At 41.5% G+C, this 19,017-nt stretch overlaps 1 protein-coding gene across 2 annotated transcripts in view; it reads right to left on the bottom strand.

The window, feature by feature from the left end:
- The window catches only part of Qser1 (glutamine and serine rich 1), a 66,449-nt gene extending 49,140 nt beyond the window's left edge, over nt 1-17,309 (bottom strand). The window contains exon 1 of one of the 2 annotated variants that reach the window (XM_039104929.2): nt 15,228-17,309. In XM_039104929.2, coding sequence (XP_038960857.1) covers nt 15,228-15,388 — 161 coding nt within the window. In that variant the 5' untranslated portion in view covers nt 15,389-17,309. The remainder of the gene's footprint in view (nt 1-15,227) is intronic. The other variant, NM_001139493.1, reaches the window with a different exon arrangement.
- Between the last annotated feature and the right edge of the window lie 1,708 nt (nt 17,310-19,017).

A 19,017-nucleotide genomic window follows, 5' to 3' on the forward strand; every position in this document is an offset into this window, starting at 1 on the left:
ACTGTATCCTGCAAAACTCTCAATTAACATAGATGGAGAAACCAAGATATTCCATGACAAAACCAAATTTACACAATATCTTTCTACAAATCCAGCACTACAAAGGATAATAAAGGGTAAAGCCCAACATAAGGAGACAAGCTATACCATACAAGAAGCAAGAAACGAATCGTCTTGGCAACAAAACAAAGAGAATGAAAGCACACAAACATAACCTCACATCCAAATATGAATATAACGGGAAGCAATAATCACTATTCCTTAATATCTCTCAACATCAATGGCCTCAACTCCCCAATAAAAAGACATAGATTAACAAACTGGATACGCAATGAGGACCCTGCATTCTGCTGCCTACAGGAAACACACCTCAGAGACAAAGACAGACACTACCTCAGAGTGAAAGGCTGGAAAACAACTTTCCAAGCAAATGGTCAGAAGAAGCAAGCTGGAGTAGCCATTCTAATATCAAATAAAATCAATTTTCAATTAAAAGTCATCAAAAAAGATAAGGAAGGACACTTCATATTCATCAAAGGAAAAATCCACCAAGATGAACTCTCAATCCTCATCTTCGATTGGTTTATATACAAGTGTGCAATTTCTAGGCTTGAAAGTAAAATGATGCTATCAGGTGCTGGATAGAGGAGCCTTATTTTTTATTATGGCAGCTTGCTATTTTTGTAACATGGTGATTTGGTTGAACACAATAAAGTACAGTAGTAACTGATCTCCCCTTCTTCCTGGATGAGTGAGGAGATGATTAAATGTTGATGTCAGCATCCTTGAGCATGTTCAGATGAGCTTCTGCTTCTGTTGAAAAGGATGCTGTGTTTGATTGTGGTCCGAAGCTTTGAAGCACTACTTGGCATCTCCTTCCTTGGAGGTCTCACTGTTTAAACATAACAGATTTGATAGCTTGTTGGTAAGGTGAGGTCCAGCTTGTCTCCACTAGGTCATCTTCATGTGAATCCGGTGGTTATACGGTTTTGTTCTAGGGATATTTCATTTTTTTAATAACGGTTTTAGCTGACATTCATGGAGAGAATGAATCCTTAGAACTGTGCCACTAGTGAAAGGAAATCCTGTCTAGAGTATGTTTCTTTACAAAGCTGTGTCACACCATCCTTTGGGCCCTCTGCTGGAAAAGTAGAATCAAGTCTCAAATAATGCCTTTTAAATTGTATCCTCTAGTATTATAGATGTAGGACAGTACTGTATCATACCTCTGTGGATGTAAAATAGCTTGTACCTGCTTTATGATACGTAGTAGTGACCGTGCTTTATCAGAGCTGTTTTTAATGATGTTGCTCAGAATGTTTTCTTTCCAGATGATGATTGAGAAGCTAATTTTTAAAAAAAAATGGTGCCAGGTACCACAAGAGTAACAGAACTGTGCTGTTTTCTCGGGTTTTGTTTTTTTACTTTTTTTTTTTTTAATGGAGTGTGCTGGATGTCTCTACAGTTTTGTTCAGATGACTGCAGAACCTGGAAAAGCTGTTGCTGCTGTTGATGCATAACACACTGCTATTATTGGTCTTTTTATATAAATATAAATATATATATACAGATATATAATTTGAATTTTTTGAAACTTTACCTGTGCTGTCAACTTTGGAAAAAAGTATCCCCGTTTACTGTGTTGAGTTGGCACTGTACAGAAATTAACAGCCATATTGGTCTAGAAATGTTGAACTTAAGTTTTTTCCATTTGTACAGGGGTAACACACTGTATTAAATATGTAAGGTCTTATATACGTGGGTTTGATTACAAAAACTAATAAAGTATTCTCTAAATAAAAAAAAAAAAAACAACAACGGCCAATTTATTTTTTTTTAAACTCTAGAGTGCAAAAAAAATTCTTCAGAATATAGGAACTGTTTCTAATTCCTGTATTTTGACCAGCTTAGGGGAAAAAAAAAAGTGTGAGTATTTAAAGTTCCACGTAGTCTTTCCTTTTTTTTTTTTCATTTTATTTATTTATTTGTTTTATGTATATGAGTAACACTGTAGCTGTCTTCAGACACACCAGAAGAGGGCATCAGATCCCATTACAGATGGTTGTGAGCCACCATGTGGTTGCTGGGAATTGAACTCAGGACCTCTGGAAGAACAGTTGGTGCTCTTAACCACTGGGCCATCTCTCCAGCCCCCCACGTAGTCTTTCTTAAGACTTTTATTAACCCTCCGCACCCTCACTCTAAATACTACCTTGAACTAAGGCCTAGAGAAGAGAATGAACAAAGAGATATGTCCCAGACTTTCACCATCTCTAATCCACACAACCATGAATGGGAGCAACACAGGCTTGTTATAAAGTAAGTCAGAGTCTTGAATGAAAAACTACACTCTTTCTTTAGTTGCTGTCGCTTAAACTTAAAAATTTGACTTTCCCCTCAAAACAAATCAAAATTGCCTGTTTTAAGTATAAATAATTGTCCTAGTTAGGGTTTCTATTGCTGCAATGAAACACCATGACCAAAAAGCAAGTTGGGGAGAAAAGGGTTTATTTAGCTTACATTTCCATATTGCTATTCATTATTGAAATCAGGACAAGAATGCAAGCATGGCAGGATCCAGGATGCAGGAACTGATGGCAGAAGCCATTGAGGGTGCTGCTTACTGGCTTGCTGCCCCTGGCTTGCTCAGCCTGCCTTCTTATAGAACCCTGGACCATCAGTCCAGGGATAGCACCACCCACCGTGAACTGGGCCCTCTCTCATAGATCACTAATTGAGAAAATGCTCTACAGCTGTACCTCATGGAAACGTTTTCAACTGAGGCTCCTTCCTTTCTGATGACTTTAAAACTTGTGTCGAGTTGACACACAGAACAATAATCTTTCCCTATGGCTTTTTGTTTGCTTTGTTTTTTTGTTGTTGTTATTGTTTTGTTTTTGAGACTGGGTTTCTCAGCATAGCTCTGGCTGTTCTGGAACTAGCTCTGTAGACCAAGCTGGCCTCAAACTCACAGAGATTCATTCACCACCAGGTTTTTTTTTCCTAAGATTTTAATCTAATTAGCCTTAACAAAGAAAACTACTTCATTAATTAATTGTCTATTAATGTGATATGGGGGTGTACACACGCCACAACATTTATATGGACTTCTATGTAATGGACATCTATGGTGTTGGTTCTTTACAACCTCCCTATGTCCTTAAATGTGTTCCAGAATTGAATTCAGGTTGTCTGGATTGTGCAGCAAGCATCTTTACCTGCTAAGCCATGTTGTCTGCCCAAAAATAGATACGTTTTTAAAGTAGATGAGAAAGCTGGAGAGCTGGCTCAGCACTTAAAGAGTACTTGCTGCTCTCACAGGACAGAAGTTTGGTTCAGCACACATGGTGGCTCACAACAGTCTACAATCAGTAGACCTAACATCTGATCCTAATCTATGTAGGCACCAGGTATGCACATGGTGCACATACACACTTGCAGGCAAAACACTCATATAAGTAAAATAAATATTTTTAAACATTAAAAACAAACCACAAAGCAAAATGCTTTAAAGGGCTGGGAAGCTAGCTTAGTGGTTAAGAGCACTGGCTGCTTTCCCAGGTGACCCAGGTTTGTTTCCTATAACCCACTTGGTGGCTTCACAACTGTCTATAACTCCAGTTACAGAGCATCTGATGCCCTCTTCTGACCTGCAGAGGCACTGCACACACATGGCACACATATATAGATATAGATTTAAAAAGCCACACAAATTAAAATAAAATACCCCCTGAAAAATTTTAAATGCATACTACTTACTTTAAAGCCTATGGGAAACCAAACTAAACTAAACAAACAAACAAACAAAAAACCCACACACCTAGAGTGGCAATTCCTGTCCTGAACATGAAATTACAATTATAAAGAACAAATGCAGGGTTGGGGATTTAGCTCAGTGGTAGAGCGCTTGCCTAGCAAGTGCAAGGCCCTGAGTTCGGTCCCCAGCTCAAAAAAAAAAAAAAATGCTTTTGAATATAATGTTAAAAATGCTACACTTGGGGTTATATACAGATATTAATAACATAAAACATTCTTTTGGTAGCCTACCCCTATGTCTATATGCTTAAGGAATAAAACACATTCTAAGTTTAAAAATCTCATCAAAAGCCCCATGAAATGTGTTAAATCCTAGATGAACAAGCTAGAACTTGCATGTAAGCAGTAAAATACTTAAGCAATCAATGAACTCTTTTGTTCAAGAAATTATGTCACTTTGTTCTCTTCGTGTTAAGGAATTTAGCCACTGCAAACTAGAATACAAAAGAACAGGACTCTCTAAAACATGTTTTAAGCACTAGCAATACCATTCACTGAGGGAGTCCTGCCTGCAGTCAGGAGCCCGAGTGTCACTGCTGATTCTACAACGGCTGCTGAAATTCTGGGCAGAGTGCAGGCCTCCTAGAACACGAGGTCTCCTACTTGTAAAGCCCAAAGCTCTTCATAATTCTAAAATTTGGGACTGAAGTTAAAAATACTTGCTGTTCTTGTAGAAGACCAGGGTTAAGTTCCCAGCAAGCAAACTGCTGCTCACAGCCATTTGTAACTGTAGATCACCAGGTTTCCAACACCATCTCTGGCTTCCATAGGCATTAGGCACAGAAATGGTACACACATGTACACACACACATGTACACACACACACACACACACACACACACACACACACTCCCCTATACGAGGTGTGCCATTCTTTCACAGGACCAAGAGTGGGTCTAGCTCACCTAGCTAGGGTCAGATGGCTCACAACTACTTGGAACTCCAGCTCCAAAGGATCTGATGCTGACTTCCTCTTCTGAACTCTGTGGGCACCTGCTCTTATACATGCACACATTACCACATGCACAGACATAATAATAAATAAATCTTATTTATTATAAAAACAAATAAATATAAATATAAATAAATATTTTAAAAATAAAATAAATCTTTTAAAATAAAAATATGATTTTAAAATCATAAAAATAAATCTTTTAAAAGATCTGTACAGAAATAAGCCCTGGATCTACTGAGTTAACCTGGTAGTTGTGCTCTAGAATGCTGTCACACTTACAAGACAAATGTTCTACAGAACTCTAGTTAGCTACTAATCAGTCTGAGACTTAAATTGAAGACTCTTTGAAACACAGTCTTAAAAAAATATTTTATGTGCACTGGTGTTTTGCCAGCATGTGTGTCTGGATTCCTTAAACTGGAGTTACAGACAGTTGTGAGCTGCCATTTGGGCACTGGGAACTGAACCTGGGTCTTCTCGAAGGACAGTCAGTGCTCTCAACCACCAAGCCACCTCCGTAGGCCTTTGTTTTTGTTTTTCTAATGGACAGGCTCTGTGACTGAACGGCAGGACTTAAACTCAGTTCTTACAAATTCTGTGACTTGAGGCTAACCACACAAGCTTTACTTTCCTCAACTATAAAACACAGGTACTGACAACACCCGCCCTTCTGTTCTGTAAGGCTGCTGTGATAATAAAAGCTGATGAAGCACGGGCTGGAGAGATGGCTCAGCGGTTAAGAGCACTGACTGCTCTTCCAGAGGTCCTGAGTTCAATTCCCAGCAACCACATGGTGGCTCACAACCATCTGTAAAGGGATCTGACGCCATCTTCTGGTGTGTCTGAAGACAACTACAGTGTACTTATATATAATAAATGAATAAAAAAAATTCTAAGTTTAAAAAAAAAAAGCTGATGAAGCACATATGTAGCATTTTGTACATTTCTACACTTAGCACATCACAAGTGCTCAATCAGTGACATCATTATTGCACCTAACATACAAGTGGCATTTATTAATTGCCAAATGTTAGCCTGGAGACTAAGAAAAAGCTGAAAAAGCATAAGAAAACAGGAAAACATACTATGGTATGGGAAGACTTTCCATGGGAAATAGTTGCTAAGCGCTGAGAGGAAGAGACAAAATTATCTAAGGAGAGAAAGAAGCATCCTAAGAAGATGAAACAGCATATACAAAGGCTTGGAAATGAAATTATTACAACATGCTAGTAGATCTACATGCTTCTACTGGAGGATGCTATGAGGTTATCAGGAGTCAAACAGTGAACATAGGAAATATGTCACTTTTTTATTAAGAGGTTCTAAAAATCTGTATTCCCATAAAGGAATAAATTATTAGCTACAAATTTAAGACGGTATACTGCAAATTCACTTGGAAAATGTTCAAGAGTACAAGAGCTCAACCCAGAGCCAATACTGAGAGTGTCACTAGGAGGTATAGGCCATGGGTAGGCCATGGGAGGTATAAGCATATGCCTAGCATATAACCCTGGGTTCAATCTCTAACACAAAATTTAAAAAGAAAAAGTTTGGTCTAGAGAGATGGCTCAGTGGTTAAGAGCACCGACTGCTCTTCCAGAGGTCATGAGTTCAAATCTCAGCAACCACATGGTGGCTCACAACCATCTGTTATGAGATCTGATGCCCTCTCCTGGTGTGTCTGAAGACTGCTACAGTGTTCTCATGTATAATAAAAAAAAAAAATCTTAAAAAAAAAAGGAAGAAAAAGTTCAAGTAAATCACTGATAGAAGGAGATTCTGATACACTGGAGAAAACAGTACTGCCTCAAAGCCTTTTAAATTTAGGACATTCCTGAATGAATGAGACAGGGAACTCTGGCAACAAAGCAGCTACACTCAAGTTTCAGAGTATGGCTGAGAGCCACTGGACAAAATAACTTATGGAAAAAGAGGACTATAGAAAAGTGGAAGTCAGATTATTACCTTTTAGGGTTCACTGAAGGAGTGTTAAGCATGTGAAATGCTCCAGCATGGTGCATGACAAGCAGACTGAGAGCAGAGTTTACAAGCCACATGTATGATCAACAATAGCAGCTGCCATGGGGACTGGAGAGATGGCCCAGTGGTTAAGAGCAGTCACTGCTCTCCCAGAGGTCCTGAGTTCAATTCCCAGCACCCACATGGTGGCTCATAACCATCTGTAATAAGATCTGATGCCTTCTTCCGGTGTGTGTAAAGAGAGCAACAGTATACTTATATATAATAAATAAATCTTAAAAAAAAAATAACTGCCATTCTTTTTTTTTTTTTTTTTTGGTTCTTTTTTTCGGAGCTGGGGACCAAACCCAGAGCCTTGCGCTTCCTAGGTAAGCGCTCTACCACTGAGCTAAATCCCCAGCCCCATAACTGCCATTCTTAAGGATGTTTTCTGAGTTCAAACTCAAGTCCTACCTTTCCTTATTTCTATTTTAAGATATCATTAAAGTGCGAAGCATGGTAGCTCACACTTTTAATCCCAATACTCAGGAGGCAGAGGCAGTTGGATCTATCTCTGTAAATTTAAGAACAGTATGTTCTACATATAGTTTCAGGACAGCAGAGGATACATAGAGACCCTGTCTTTAAAAAAAAAAAATCACAAAACTGCTTGTATTTTTACAAATCTCTGGGCATGTCTATAGGGAGTTTTCTAGATTAATCAAGATAGGAAAATTCACCCTTCATGAGTAGTAGTAGTATAAGGTAGGGTCTTATGATAAATTCCTGACTATGGGTACAATGTACCAGCTTCCCCCCTGCTTCTGCCACCAAACTTTCCCTGACACAGTAGACTGATGATAATCCAAAACTAACTTTTCCTTAAGATGCCTTTTTTCCGGGGTTGGGGATTTAGCTCAGTGGTAGAGCACTTGCCTAGCAAGCGCAAGGCCTTGGGTTCGGTCCCCAGCTCCGTAAAGAAAAAAGAAAAAAAAAAGAAAAGAAAAAAAAAAGATGCCTTTTTTCCAAGTATTTTGACATAGCAACAAAACAAGCAGTTGATGCACACGGTGAAAAACTGGTGTCACAAAGATGAGAAGATAAGCATAGTTTGTGAACATGGTTTCATAAAAAGTCAAAGAAAACAGTACTTTATGAGTTCTTGGTAAGATCTTCTCAATTTGCCATATATTATGACAAATTGTTCAATCTGGTACAAACCCATGGCCTTAAATTGGCTCTAAAAATTTTTACCAAAAGTATGTTCCAGGAAAAACCATTCCAATTCTTTAAAACAAAACAAAACAAAACAAAAAAACAAAACAGGAGCATAGCCTCTCCCCACAGATGTTAAGTCCCAAAGGCCTAATCAATATATTCTTCAAAGGCTTCCATATCTAACCTTTGCCTTTTACTTCATTTAACAGTTCTGCTTTATCTGTTTATTTATATCCTCAACTTCACAAAAGGCATTTCCCTGGAGAACTAAAATACCTTGTGATTCACACCATACTCTTCCCATATCACATTTCCAGAGTTCAAACACTGCCTCTGCCCGTTAACAGCATATGGTCTTAGGAATGTTAATCCCTCTATGCTTCAGTGTCCTTCTCTGTGGACTGCTTAACAGTGGTATTGCAACTAGTGAGACGAGCTGAGATTATATACACAAAAATTCCTAGAGTAGTGCATGACAGCTGGCACTTAATAACCACTAAAAGCTGAGAGTAAGTATGCCATTCACTAAAACCTTCATCTCTGAGCATCCTTTACTGTCTCTCTGTAAACCCCTACACTACTCACTTCTTGGTCTTGTCAACGAAGAAAAAGTCAAAGTAAATAAGGGTTTATTTAAGTGCTGGGTAGGGTGGGGCTGGAGAGGTAGCTAATAATACTTGCTGCTCTTCCAAAGGACCCAACAAGCCCTTATATCAGGAGGGTCGTAAATTGGATGTTTTGTGTGTGTGTGTATGTGTGTGTTAGGAACGCTAACTTTCCTTAGACCATCATGCTGTTAAGTGGCACAGGGCTGACTATCCTGGAACTCTTTAGTTCAGCTGGCCTTAAATTCAGAAATCTGCCTGCCTCTGCCTCCCAAGTGTTGGGATTAAAGGCCTGTACCACCACCTCCAGGTAAGGATCACAACTTGTTAACTCCAGCTCCAAGGGTTTTGACACCTCTTACAGCATCTGCAATCACATACATACATACATGCAGACACCTACACATAATTAAAGATAAATTTGGTGGTCAGGAAAGCTCTGTGAAACAAGTTGCCAAGAGAGATAAGACTCACAGCAGTGTTTTCATCATGGTCCTTAAATAAGCAGCAATAGGATCGCCTAGGAGCATGTTAGGAATGCAAATTATAGGGCTGTATCCCAGATGTACTGATTCAGAAGCTCTGGAGATGGGCCAGCAGCCAGTGTATTCAGCAAGTCCTTCAGGTGATTCTGAGGGGCCACTAAGATTGTATCAGGGAAGGTAACTGTCAAACTCCTTGCCTTAGGACATTTGCATGGGCTGCTTACCTTAGCTACTTCCTCAAAGAGGAAATGTTTTTACTTAACTGCCCCTTTGCCTCCCAACTGGCTAGGAAGTTAAGCACAACAGGGACAAAGAGTTTTGCCAGACAAACCTCAGGTAACACATAGAGATGTGGAATCCAACACTTGGGAAGTGGAAGGAGGGTCAAAAGGTTCAAGGTCATTTTCAGCTACATAACCGGGCTGAGGCAAGCCTGAGCTAAATGACACCCCATCCCAAATTAAACAACCCCCCCTTCCATTTTGTTTTTTAAGACAGGGTCTATCCATGTGGCTCAGTAACCCTGGAACTTAGGTTCCTCCTACCTAAGCCTAAGCATGCTAGAATTTAACCATGACTGGCTAAGAATATTTTTTTCTGCATTTATTGCCACTGAATCTTTTTTTAAGATTGACTTATGTATATGAGCACACTATTTACATGTATGCCTGCATGACAGAAAACAGCACCAGACAGAAGAGGGCACTAGACTCTATTATAGATGGTTGTGCACCACCATGTGGTTGCTGGGAATCGAACTCAGAACCTCTCAAAGAGTAACCAGTACTTTTTTTTTTTTTTTTTTTGGTTCTTTTTTTCGGAGCTGGGGACCGAACCCAGGGCCTTGCACTTCCTAGGCAAGTGCTCTACCACTGAGCTAAATCCCCAACCCGAGTAACCAGTACTTTTAATCACTGAGTTATCTCTCCAACCCCTGCTACTGAATCCTTAATCCTTACAAGAGTTGTACAGCATTTACTGCAAGAAAGTGTAGCATATCAGCATTTGTTTATTCAATGTATGCATAGTTCAAACAGGTTGGGGGCTAGGAGATGGCTCAGTTGATAAAGTACTTTATATGCAACTATGAGAAACTGGATTCCCAGCACCCACATAAAGTCAAGTATGGTGGAATGCATCTGTTACCTCAGCATTGTATACTGGTCGGCCAAATAGTTGAACTATGAGCTCCAGGTTCAGTGACAGACTGTGTCTCAAAACACTAAGGCAGAAGGTGATAGAGGAAGAGGCCATTTACCTCTGGCCTCCATGTATAAACATGTGCATGCACAATGGCATGAATACAAACATTGTTATAATATACATCCACACAAAAAACTCTAGTTGAATACTGACATACTTATGAATAATTTCTGTCACTTAAAAAACAATGGTGGTGGGGCTGGAAAAATTTAGTATTTAGAGCACAGGCTGCTTTTCTAGATGACTCAGGTTCAGTTCGAAGAACCCATATGGCAACTACAACTCCAGTTGTGAGGAATGCCCTCTTTGGCCTCCACAAACAGTACATACATATGGTGCACGGCATACATGCAGGCAAAATATCACATACATTAAAAGTAAATATACCTTTAGAAAAATAAAAGTGACACATGCCTTTAATCCCAGAAACTGGGAGGCAGAGGTAGGTGAATCTCTGAGTGCAAGGCCAGTTGGTTATGCAGCAGTTTCCAGGTTAGCCAGACTATATAGTGAGAGTCTATCTTAACCCACACAAAGTCAGTGCCACCATCCCTGGTTTTTATGTGATGCTGGATATTAAACCCCAGGCCTACAGCATGCTAGGCAAGCAATCTACTCTCACTGAACTATATCCCCAGCCTCTGAATGAGTCTTAAAGTTTCTCTGTGTAACCCTGGCTGTCCTGAAACTTGCTCTATAGACCAGGCTGGCCTCAAACTCAAGAGAGCCACCTGCCTCTGCCTCCTGATGGCTGGGATTAAAGTCTTAAAGCTAGAGCATCCTTCAAGTTTTGGAAAAGATCTTATAAGACCACAATATATATGTAAAGACAATCCCAAATGAGCAAAAGGCTATTTCAACCAAACTTCTGTATTAAGAGTTGAAAAAGTATTAACTCATGGAAACAGTATTGTTGCTGTAGCTATCATTTATTTCACGAGCTAATTTTTACTAGCTACTGTTTTTGTGAAAAATCAAAAATGTTTACAAAAATCCTATGCAATAGGGTTTTGTAAAATAGTTTTATCAGTGTCATGTTTTACCTGCATGAGTATATGTGCATCATGTGTATGCATGGTGCTCCCCGGAAGAGAGCATCCAATCTCCTGGAACTGGAATTACAGGTGTGTGAGCCTCCAAGTGGGTGATAGGAACTGAGTCAAGCTTGAGTCCCCTTGCTCTTAACTACCGAGGGATATCTTCAGCCCTGTAGTACATATTCTAAGTTTCTTTTATGGGTGATAAACTAAGGCACAGACTATTAAGAAAGCATCTGCAGCCACAAAGCTTCTAGGTCATGAGACTAAGATTTAAACTTGGGCACTGTGAGTCTAGAACCTTTATGTTTAGCCATAATACTGCTGTATGGTAAAAGTCTAATGGCATTCACCATGTGACAGTTAAGCTTTCCTGAGTTGGCCTAGAAACAATGCACTATCCTATTTCAATGTCCTTTTCGTTGTAGACTGAACATTCTTCTTTCAACTGCACTGCACTTTCCTGGTTCTCCTTCATCATCTCTGGCCCACAGCTTTTCCTTGTTCTTGACTAGTTTTTAATTCCTCTTCTAACTAATCCCTCATGTTTACTCAAAGCTTGGGATTGATGTGTTTTTAAATGCCATCTCAAAGGAGATGACCTTATTTGTTTTCAGTTCAAACCTCCTTTGAGAACTTAGTCACATATTCCACTATCTCTCTGACCTTTTACTTCAGTAGTAAAGGTCATTTAATGATGAGCTCATGTTTTTATACCCATCTCACCTCTATTTCTCCTTACAGATTCATCTTTGTTCACACCTCCTGCCACCTAGTTGCTCGGTCCAGAAACCTGAGTTCTGTGCATAGTCACCAAGCCTTAATGCCTTTTATAGGGCTGAGACATTGGAAGAAGAGGCTGGCTTTGAACTGGAAGCAATCCTCTTCTATACTGGGATTACAGGTGCAAGTTTCCATGCCTGTCTAGCACTGTGACTGTTAAATATTCCTTCATTTCTCTTTGTTTCCATTCTGTACTGATACAAGCTCCAATTATCTTTCACTTACATGATTTATAAAGCTCCCTATTTTAAGAGCACCTTAGCCTTTTTCTTAATCCCTTCAATGTATTCTCTTCTATAGACTCCATATTGAAAACACAAAAGCACACAACCCCTCGAACAAGCGCCTAAAGGGCGTGATAATAAGCAAAGCAGATGCTCATTTGTTTTCTAAAACCGAGGGGCACAAACAAGTAGAAATGTACAAGACCAGTTCCTAGCCCAAAACTACATAAGTAACCACCAAGTGCTAGGTTAGAAACACGCAGAGTCCAAAATCCTCCCCACGCATCTTTTTAAAACAAAATAAAACTACAAAACAAAACAAAAAACAAACAAAAAAACCAAACAGAGTTTCCTCATCATTTTCCAAGTGTTACAATAATCAAATATGGCGTACACCTTTAATCCCAACACTTGGGAGCCAGAGGTAGGCAGTTCAGTGAGTTTGAGGTCAGCCTGGTCTACATGGTAAGTTCCAGGACAACCTTGTCTAGGAAAAAAAAAAAAAAAACCAACCAAAACCAACCAAAGAAACCAATAATTGAACTGACTGCTGTACCAAAGAAAACGTTGTTTCAAACTCATAATTTCCCAGGCACCTCCTGTTGAGGAGTAAGCAAAGCATAAGTAGAACGTTAGATTCCATGTCAGTAACAAGTGAATGCCATGACCATCTGTCGGTTTCTGAGTAAGTTACAGGAAACAAGGTGGCAGACTACGCTAATTCTTTATGGATAAATATCTGTATTACATCATCACAGCTAGCGTTCAGAAAAAACGTTTCTGCCTTCAGAAAAAACTGCCACAAAAGGGAAACAAAACATTCAATTGATACATGAAATAAGCTTTTTTAAGTGTAAAAATACGATTAAACTTTTCAAATGCCTGATTTTTAAGGACTCTGAAGGCACATTCCAGCTATAGTACTTTTGACATAACTGGTTTGAAGAAAAGTAAAGTACAGTTAGGAAGTGTGAGCAGCCCTGTACAGATGGCCTAATCCTAACACAACATGTTAACAAAGCAGGTTTTATGGGGGAGGGGGAAGCCTGCATTTTCTACGTTATAATTTGGCTGACCACACCCCTCCAAAATGTTTTAAAGCGTGTGTGTGTGTGTGTGTGTGTGTGTGTGTGTGTGTGTGTGTGTGTGTGTGTTTGCAAGTACCAGTAACACCCCAAAACAATAACAAAAACCTTTCAAACATGCTTGGGTAGTTATTCTGTTACCCTGATAACATTTGGAAAATATGGCCAGTCAGCGTTTGTTTTGCCTCAGAGGCACTCTGCTCAAAGAAATAACAGACAATAACTAGGCAGTATTTCAGTGTTATTCACCAAAAATAAAAAAAAAATTACTTGAGATATAAAAAATGCTACACATTACCCATCATTGCTGTTCACTGGAGAGAAAGTTAACTTGTAAACTACCATAGATAAGCAACTGTTCTCTGTACAATGATAGTTAAACTACCACCAAAAATAACCAAGGATGGGCCTAAGATGCTTCCTAAAAAATCTTCAAAATGGTTTATTTACAGTAACACAAAACTATAGCTATTTCTGAAAGACTTTAGCGTCTCGGGTTAGCTCGAAACTGGAAAAACAATCACTTTCTCTTTTAAAATCCGGGCTCTTTTAAACAAAAGGGCTAAGATTCTTCTAAGGTTTATAATTACTCTTTTGTTGAAGCATTATTATTTTTCTTTCTTTCATAATAATTCCGAGGTACAATCTAAGACAAAGACTAGTTAATTCTTTATGCATCTATTCTATATCATGAAAGCAGCACTTTCATAAAAACAAAGGTAATTAGAATAATGTGTGAAGTGAAATAAAAAGTTCACTTGTGTCGTTAAAATCCTTTAGAAACCTGGTGAAATCATATAGGTACGAGACTTCCTGTTGGGAGGTGAGGATGAAGTCATTAACAAGCCAGGATTTCCCTGTTCTTGGGTCAGAAGCTATACCTACTAGATCGAGTATTGTTCAGGGGAGGCGGCTTTAAAAATAACCCGCTCCCAAAGCCTCCAAACCAGACCACGCCTTCCAGTTATCATTCGAATGGGACCGTTTCAAAGTGTGGTACTGCTACACATTTAAGAGCTTAAATATCTAACAGGAGTCCACATTTTGGGGTCTATTGCCCATGCTGGAGCAAAGATGAACTCCTGAAGCCCGGTTACTATACAACGAAGTGGAGATGGAGCAGCATGCTTTGGATCTTCGACCTTTAGAGCCTTCTTTGACCACCAGCCCTCAATGCTTCCCAACACTCAGTCACCCCGAGGCACTAAGAGCCAAGACTTCCTGCCGTTGTTAGCAGGAGAGGAAACCCAAAAGCAACTTTGAACGCGTGGAATACAGCCATCACTGCAAACATATGTCACCCAGACCCTGCTTTGCATTCGTGTCCCGCCCTGGGGGTTCCCTTGCAACCCAGTCATCTCAGATCCCCTAGTGTCAGCGAGACGGCCCCGCTCCTCCTCCCCTGCCACCGCCCTCACCTTCACACTGCGGAGGCCCCCAACACCACATTGTCGGCCACCCAGATTCCAATACAATGGAATGTCACTGCCCAGGGCTCCGCGGCGCCCCTTTAGGCCTCCCCCCGGAGTCAGTCCAGGTTCCCCAGATACCGAGGTCAGCGCGGAGCTTAAACTTTACCATGTGGCAGTCCAGCACCGAGAGGTGACTGCACCCCTCCATCCCGCCCAACCTTCCCTTCTGCCGCGCGCCCCGACCCGCCCCAGGCGTGAATCCTGCACCATGCGCCCCCTCCCACCCCGGATCACCGGCCAGGAGTTGTCCAACGCCTCTCCCAAGAGCGAAGAAGGGCGCCTCGAAGGCTCCCCACCCAGCCTGGGCCCCGAGAGGGGCGGCACAGGCCCCGGCGCATCCGCGGCCTTTCCTGGCCCAGTGAGACCCCGCGCCCACCCTCTCTACCTGGCCTTAAGGCTGGGACTGCTGCCGCTGCAGCTGGGGCTGGAGGCGGCGGCCGGGACCCGGGCTTCGTAGGCCCAGGCGGGGGCAGCGGGCTGCGTGGCTGCGCTGGAAGGGGGCGCCGGAGACTCCGCGAAGCCCGCGGGCGCGTAGTGCGCGTCCATGGCGGGGGCTGAGGCGGCGGGGGCGGGCGGGAGGCGCGGGGAGGAAGAGGCGGCGGTGGGAGCGGCCCCTCACATGGCGCGGCTAGGGGGCGGGGGCGCCTGGGCGGGGGAACCGGGCAGCGGCGGGCGGGCCTCCGCTCGGACTTCAGGATAGCGGTAGCGCCTGCGGCCGGGACTCGCGGCGGCCACAGCGCCGGCAGCCCAGGATCCCCATGTTGTTGGATTTCCCAGGATGCATCTCCCGCGCCCTCCGCCCGCTCATCGCCCCGCCCCCTCGGCGCCCCGCGCTCTGGGCTGCATATTCGGGGGCCGGCCCGGACGAGGGCTGCTCGGTGGACGCCCTAGCGGTGACGAGAGGGCCTACGCGCCCGAGCACCCGCGTGGGTGCGGGCAGGGGAAGGCTTGCCAGCACTGTGCCTGGAGTTCGTTACTCTCCCCTTCAGGGTCCTTTGAAGAGACTCAAACATTCGATTCCCAGCTTGTGATTTCTTTCTCTGCGCCCCAAACCACAGACAAGGGACTGCTGTGTTACAAAGTTTGCTTCCTGCCCAAAGTTTGCTGGGCTTAGAGGATCTGGTTCCTGCTTCCTAGGGGAGATTTCTATTCAAATTGATTCAAATTCAAACGAATTTTCCAGCCTCGCTGAATGGGCCTTTCCCAGGGGCGCTTATTAACTGTCCCCACCCCCCACCTTGGGGATTTTCTCACTCTGGAGTTCAGAATCTTCTATCCCAAGATAAATACCGCCTCATCATTGATTAGTCCAACTACCATCTGGATGACTTTAATTACAATACATCTGAATTCACTATGCACTCTGTGTTGGGGCTTTCTGCTCAAGATGTTTAATCTCTGCAGGACTCTATCCAAACATTGCCTTATCTGATTTCTAAGCTGTGTGGTGTGAGTAATTTAATGATTTTGAGATGGTGCCTATCCGAACTCCTTATAAGTAATGAAATTCAGGGATCATAGGAATCGTTTGGTTCGTGAGCCATAAATTGAAAGTTAAAACTAACCGTGAAGTTTAGATTTAATGACTATCTCCTTTAAAAAAAAAATCAATACGGTCTTAACACCTATCACGTGCTTAGCAAAGAGATCTATCCTCAAGATAAAGACTAACACAAAGGTTTAAGCCAATCAGACAGGCGTAACGGAAGACCTAATAAAGCTGACACACCATCTCTGGAGACTATCTAAACTTCTGTATACCTGGCATTAGATCTGCTATCCCCTCCGAGACTGATTTTGTTCTGTGAGACTATGTTTTCCTCCTGGCGCCTACATCCTTTTGTTTCTATGCTGCCTTTAGTGAAAACCCTGCTGCACCTGTGACTCTTGCTGCCTGGTCTCCCAGTGGGGAAGAAAAGAAAGTAGTGGTTATTTACAAATGAATTCGAAGGTGTGGACGCAAGAGACCTTTCCAGTTTTATGTTAATCCCAGTAAGCATTTACCAAGGATATCTTTGGAAAGTGGTTTTCCTTGAGGAAGGAATTTGCCAAATCTCAGATCCAGCTGAGAAGTACGGCAAATACCCTCTTCCCTCTACATTTACTTCCAGCAGGTGATCTAGAGTCTAAATAAAACAAGTTTTCAAAACTAGATAATTTATTTATACTTATAAGTACTTTTGTGAGCACTAAATTTTTGTCTCTGTGGAGAGTGAGGGAAACGGAGTGATAAACTGTAAATGTTTTATGGAACTTAGTTCGCAAGATACCACAACTGGTATTGGAGGATGAGTTTACAGACAAAACCCAAACAAAGTGCCGATAAAACCTTTATAGTCTGGACACCAACATGCAGTTTGTTTATGCCACATAAATCAGAGAAAAGATATTAAGGAAAAATTTTAGTATTTTGAAATAATACTCTTATTACCATATATGTTCCTTTACCTGCTGAATAAAATTTTGTTTAACCCAAAAACGATTCAAGTATTTTCTCAGTTGTTAGATTTTTATAAATATAGTTACTAAATAATATAATTATATATGTTTTTAGAGCATAATGTGGAACTCTGATACAAGTAAGCAAATATTTTAAAGTTGTAAAGCCATGTGCCATTGACTTTTAAACTCACTCTGAATACATGAATGATCTTAAGGATGTCCCACCACTGCAAACTTTCCATGTCTGTTTCAAGTCAAGGCTAACCAAGCTATTTCAAGCCTGTTCTGGGACCAAAAGTTTAGAATGAGTGTTGTTGTTCTTGTTTTTAAATAAGATATCCAGTTGTGGGTGGTGGTGGTGGTGGTGGTGGTGGTGGTGGTGGTGGTGGTGGTAACAAAAGGTTTCCCACTGTGTTTCTAGGCTGGCCTGGAATTTACTGTGCATTATATCTCTGAATGAAAACATGAAATAAAAGGAAGGGGAGGGACTGGAGAGAAGGCTCAGCAGTTAGAAGCACTAACTGCTCTTCCAGAGGTCCAATTCCCAGCAACCACATGGTGGCCCATAACCATCCGTAATGAGATCTGATGCCCTCTTCTGGTGTCTGAGAACAGGTACAGTATACTCATATAAATAAAATAACTAAATCTTAAAAAAAAAAAAAAAAAAAAAAAGACTTGGAGATGGAGAAATAGCCCAGTGATTGAGAGCACCGACTGCTCTTCCAGAGGTCCTGAGTTCAATTCCCAGCAACTGCATGGTAACTCACAACCATCTGTAATGGGATCAGATGCCCTCTTCTGGTGTGTCTGAAGACAGCTACAGTGTACTTATATATAATAAGTAAATCTTTAAAAAAAAAAAATAAAAGGAAGGGGGCATGACTTTTTTTTTTTTTTTTTTTTGGTTCTTTTTTTCGGAGCTGGGGACCAAACCCAGGGCCTTGCGCTTCCTAGGTAAGCGCTCTACCACTGAGCTAAATCCCCAGCCCCGGGGGCATGACTTCTAAAGTATGGAGATTGTTATTGTAGATATTTTTTTTAAAGATTTATTCATTTATTATATATAAGTACACTGTAGCTGTCTTCAGATACACCAGAAGAGGGCATCAGATCTCTTTACAGATGGTTGTGAGCCACCATGTGGTTGCTGGGAATTGAACTCATGACCTCTGGAAGAGCAGTTGGGTGCTCTTAACCGCTGAGCCATCTCTCCAGCCTGTTATTGTAGATATTAAGGGAAAAAGCAAGCAGAGGAAAGAATCCAGGCTGAGCATGCCCTGTAGACTACCCAGACCAGGAGAGGAAAGGAGGGAGGGAGAGCAGGAGAGGAGTGGCTGACCTTGACCCAGGCCAAGACCAAAATGGCTGAGTTATGCAGGGATGGGGGGTGGGATGAAAAGCAGAATTTAGAGTTGACTGATTAGAAATGACATCTATAAATCCACACATTTCCTATTTTATAATCAGACCGACCATTGTATTGAAAAGATTCAGAGGCCACATTTAACAAATGTGTTTGAGAGGAATGGGTTGATTATGGTGAAGGAAGGGGTTGAGTGTTCTGTTTTCTTTCTTGTTTTGAGGAGCACCATCAACTCTGGCTTTGCTAAGGCAACTCTAGTTTCAGTCTCTTAGGCCGTTGTTGGGAATCAAAACAATGGAAATGAGCCAGACAAGGTGATACACACACACACACACACACACACACACACACACACACACACACACAC

Source organism: Rattus norvegicus, chromosome 3 (assembly GCF_036323735.1).
Source record: "Rattus norvegicus strain BN/NHsdMcwi chromosome 3, GRCr8, whole genome shotgun sequence".
Classification (NCBI taxonomy): domain Eukaryota; kingdom Metazoa; phylum Chordata; class Mammalia; order Rodentia; family Muridae; genus Rattus; species Rattus norvegicus.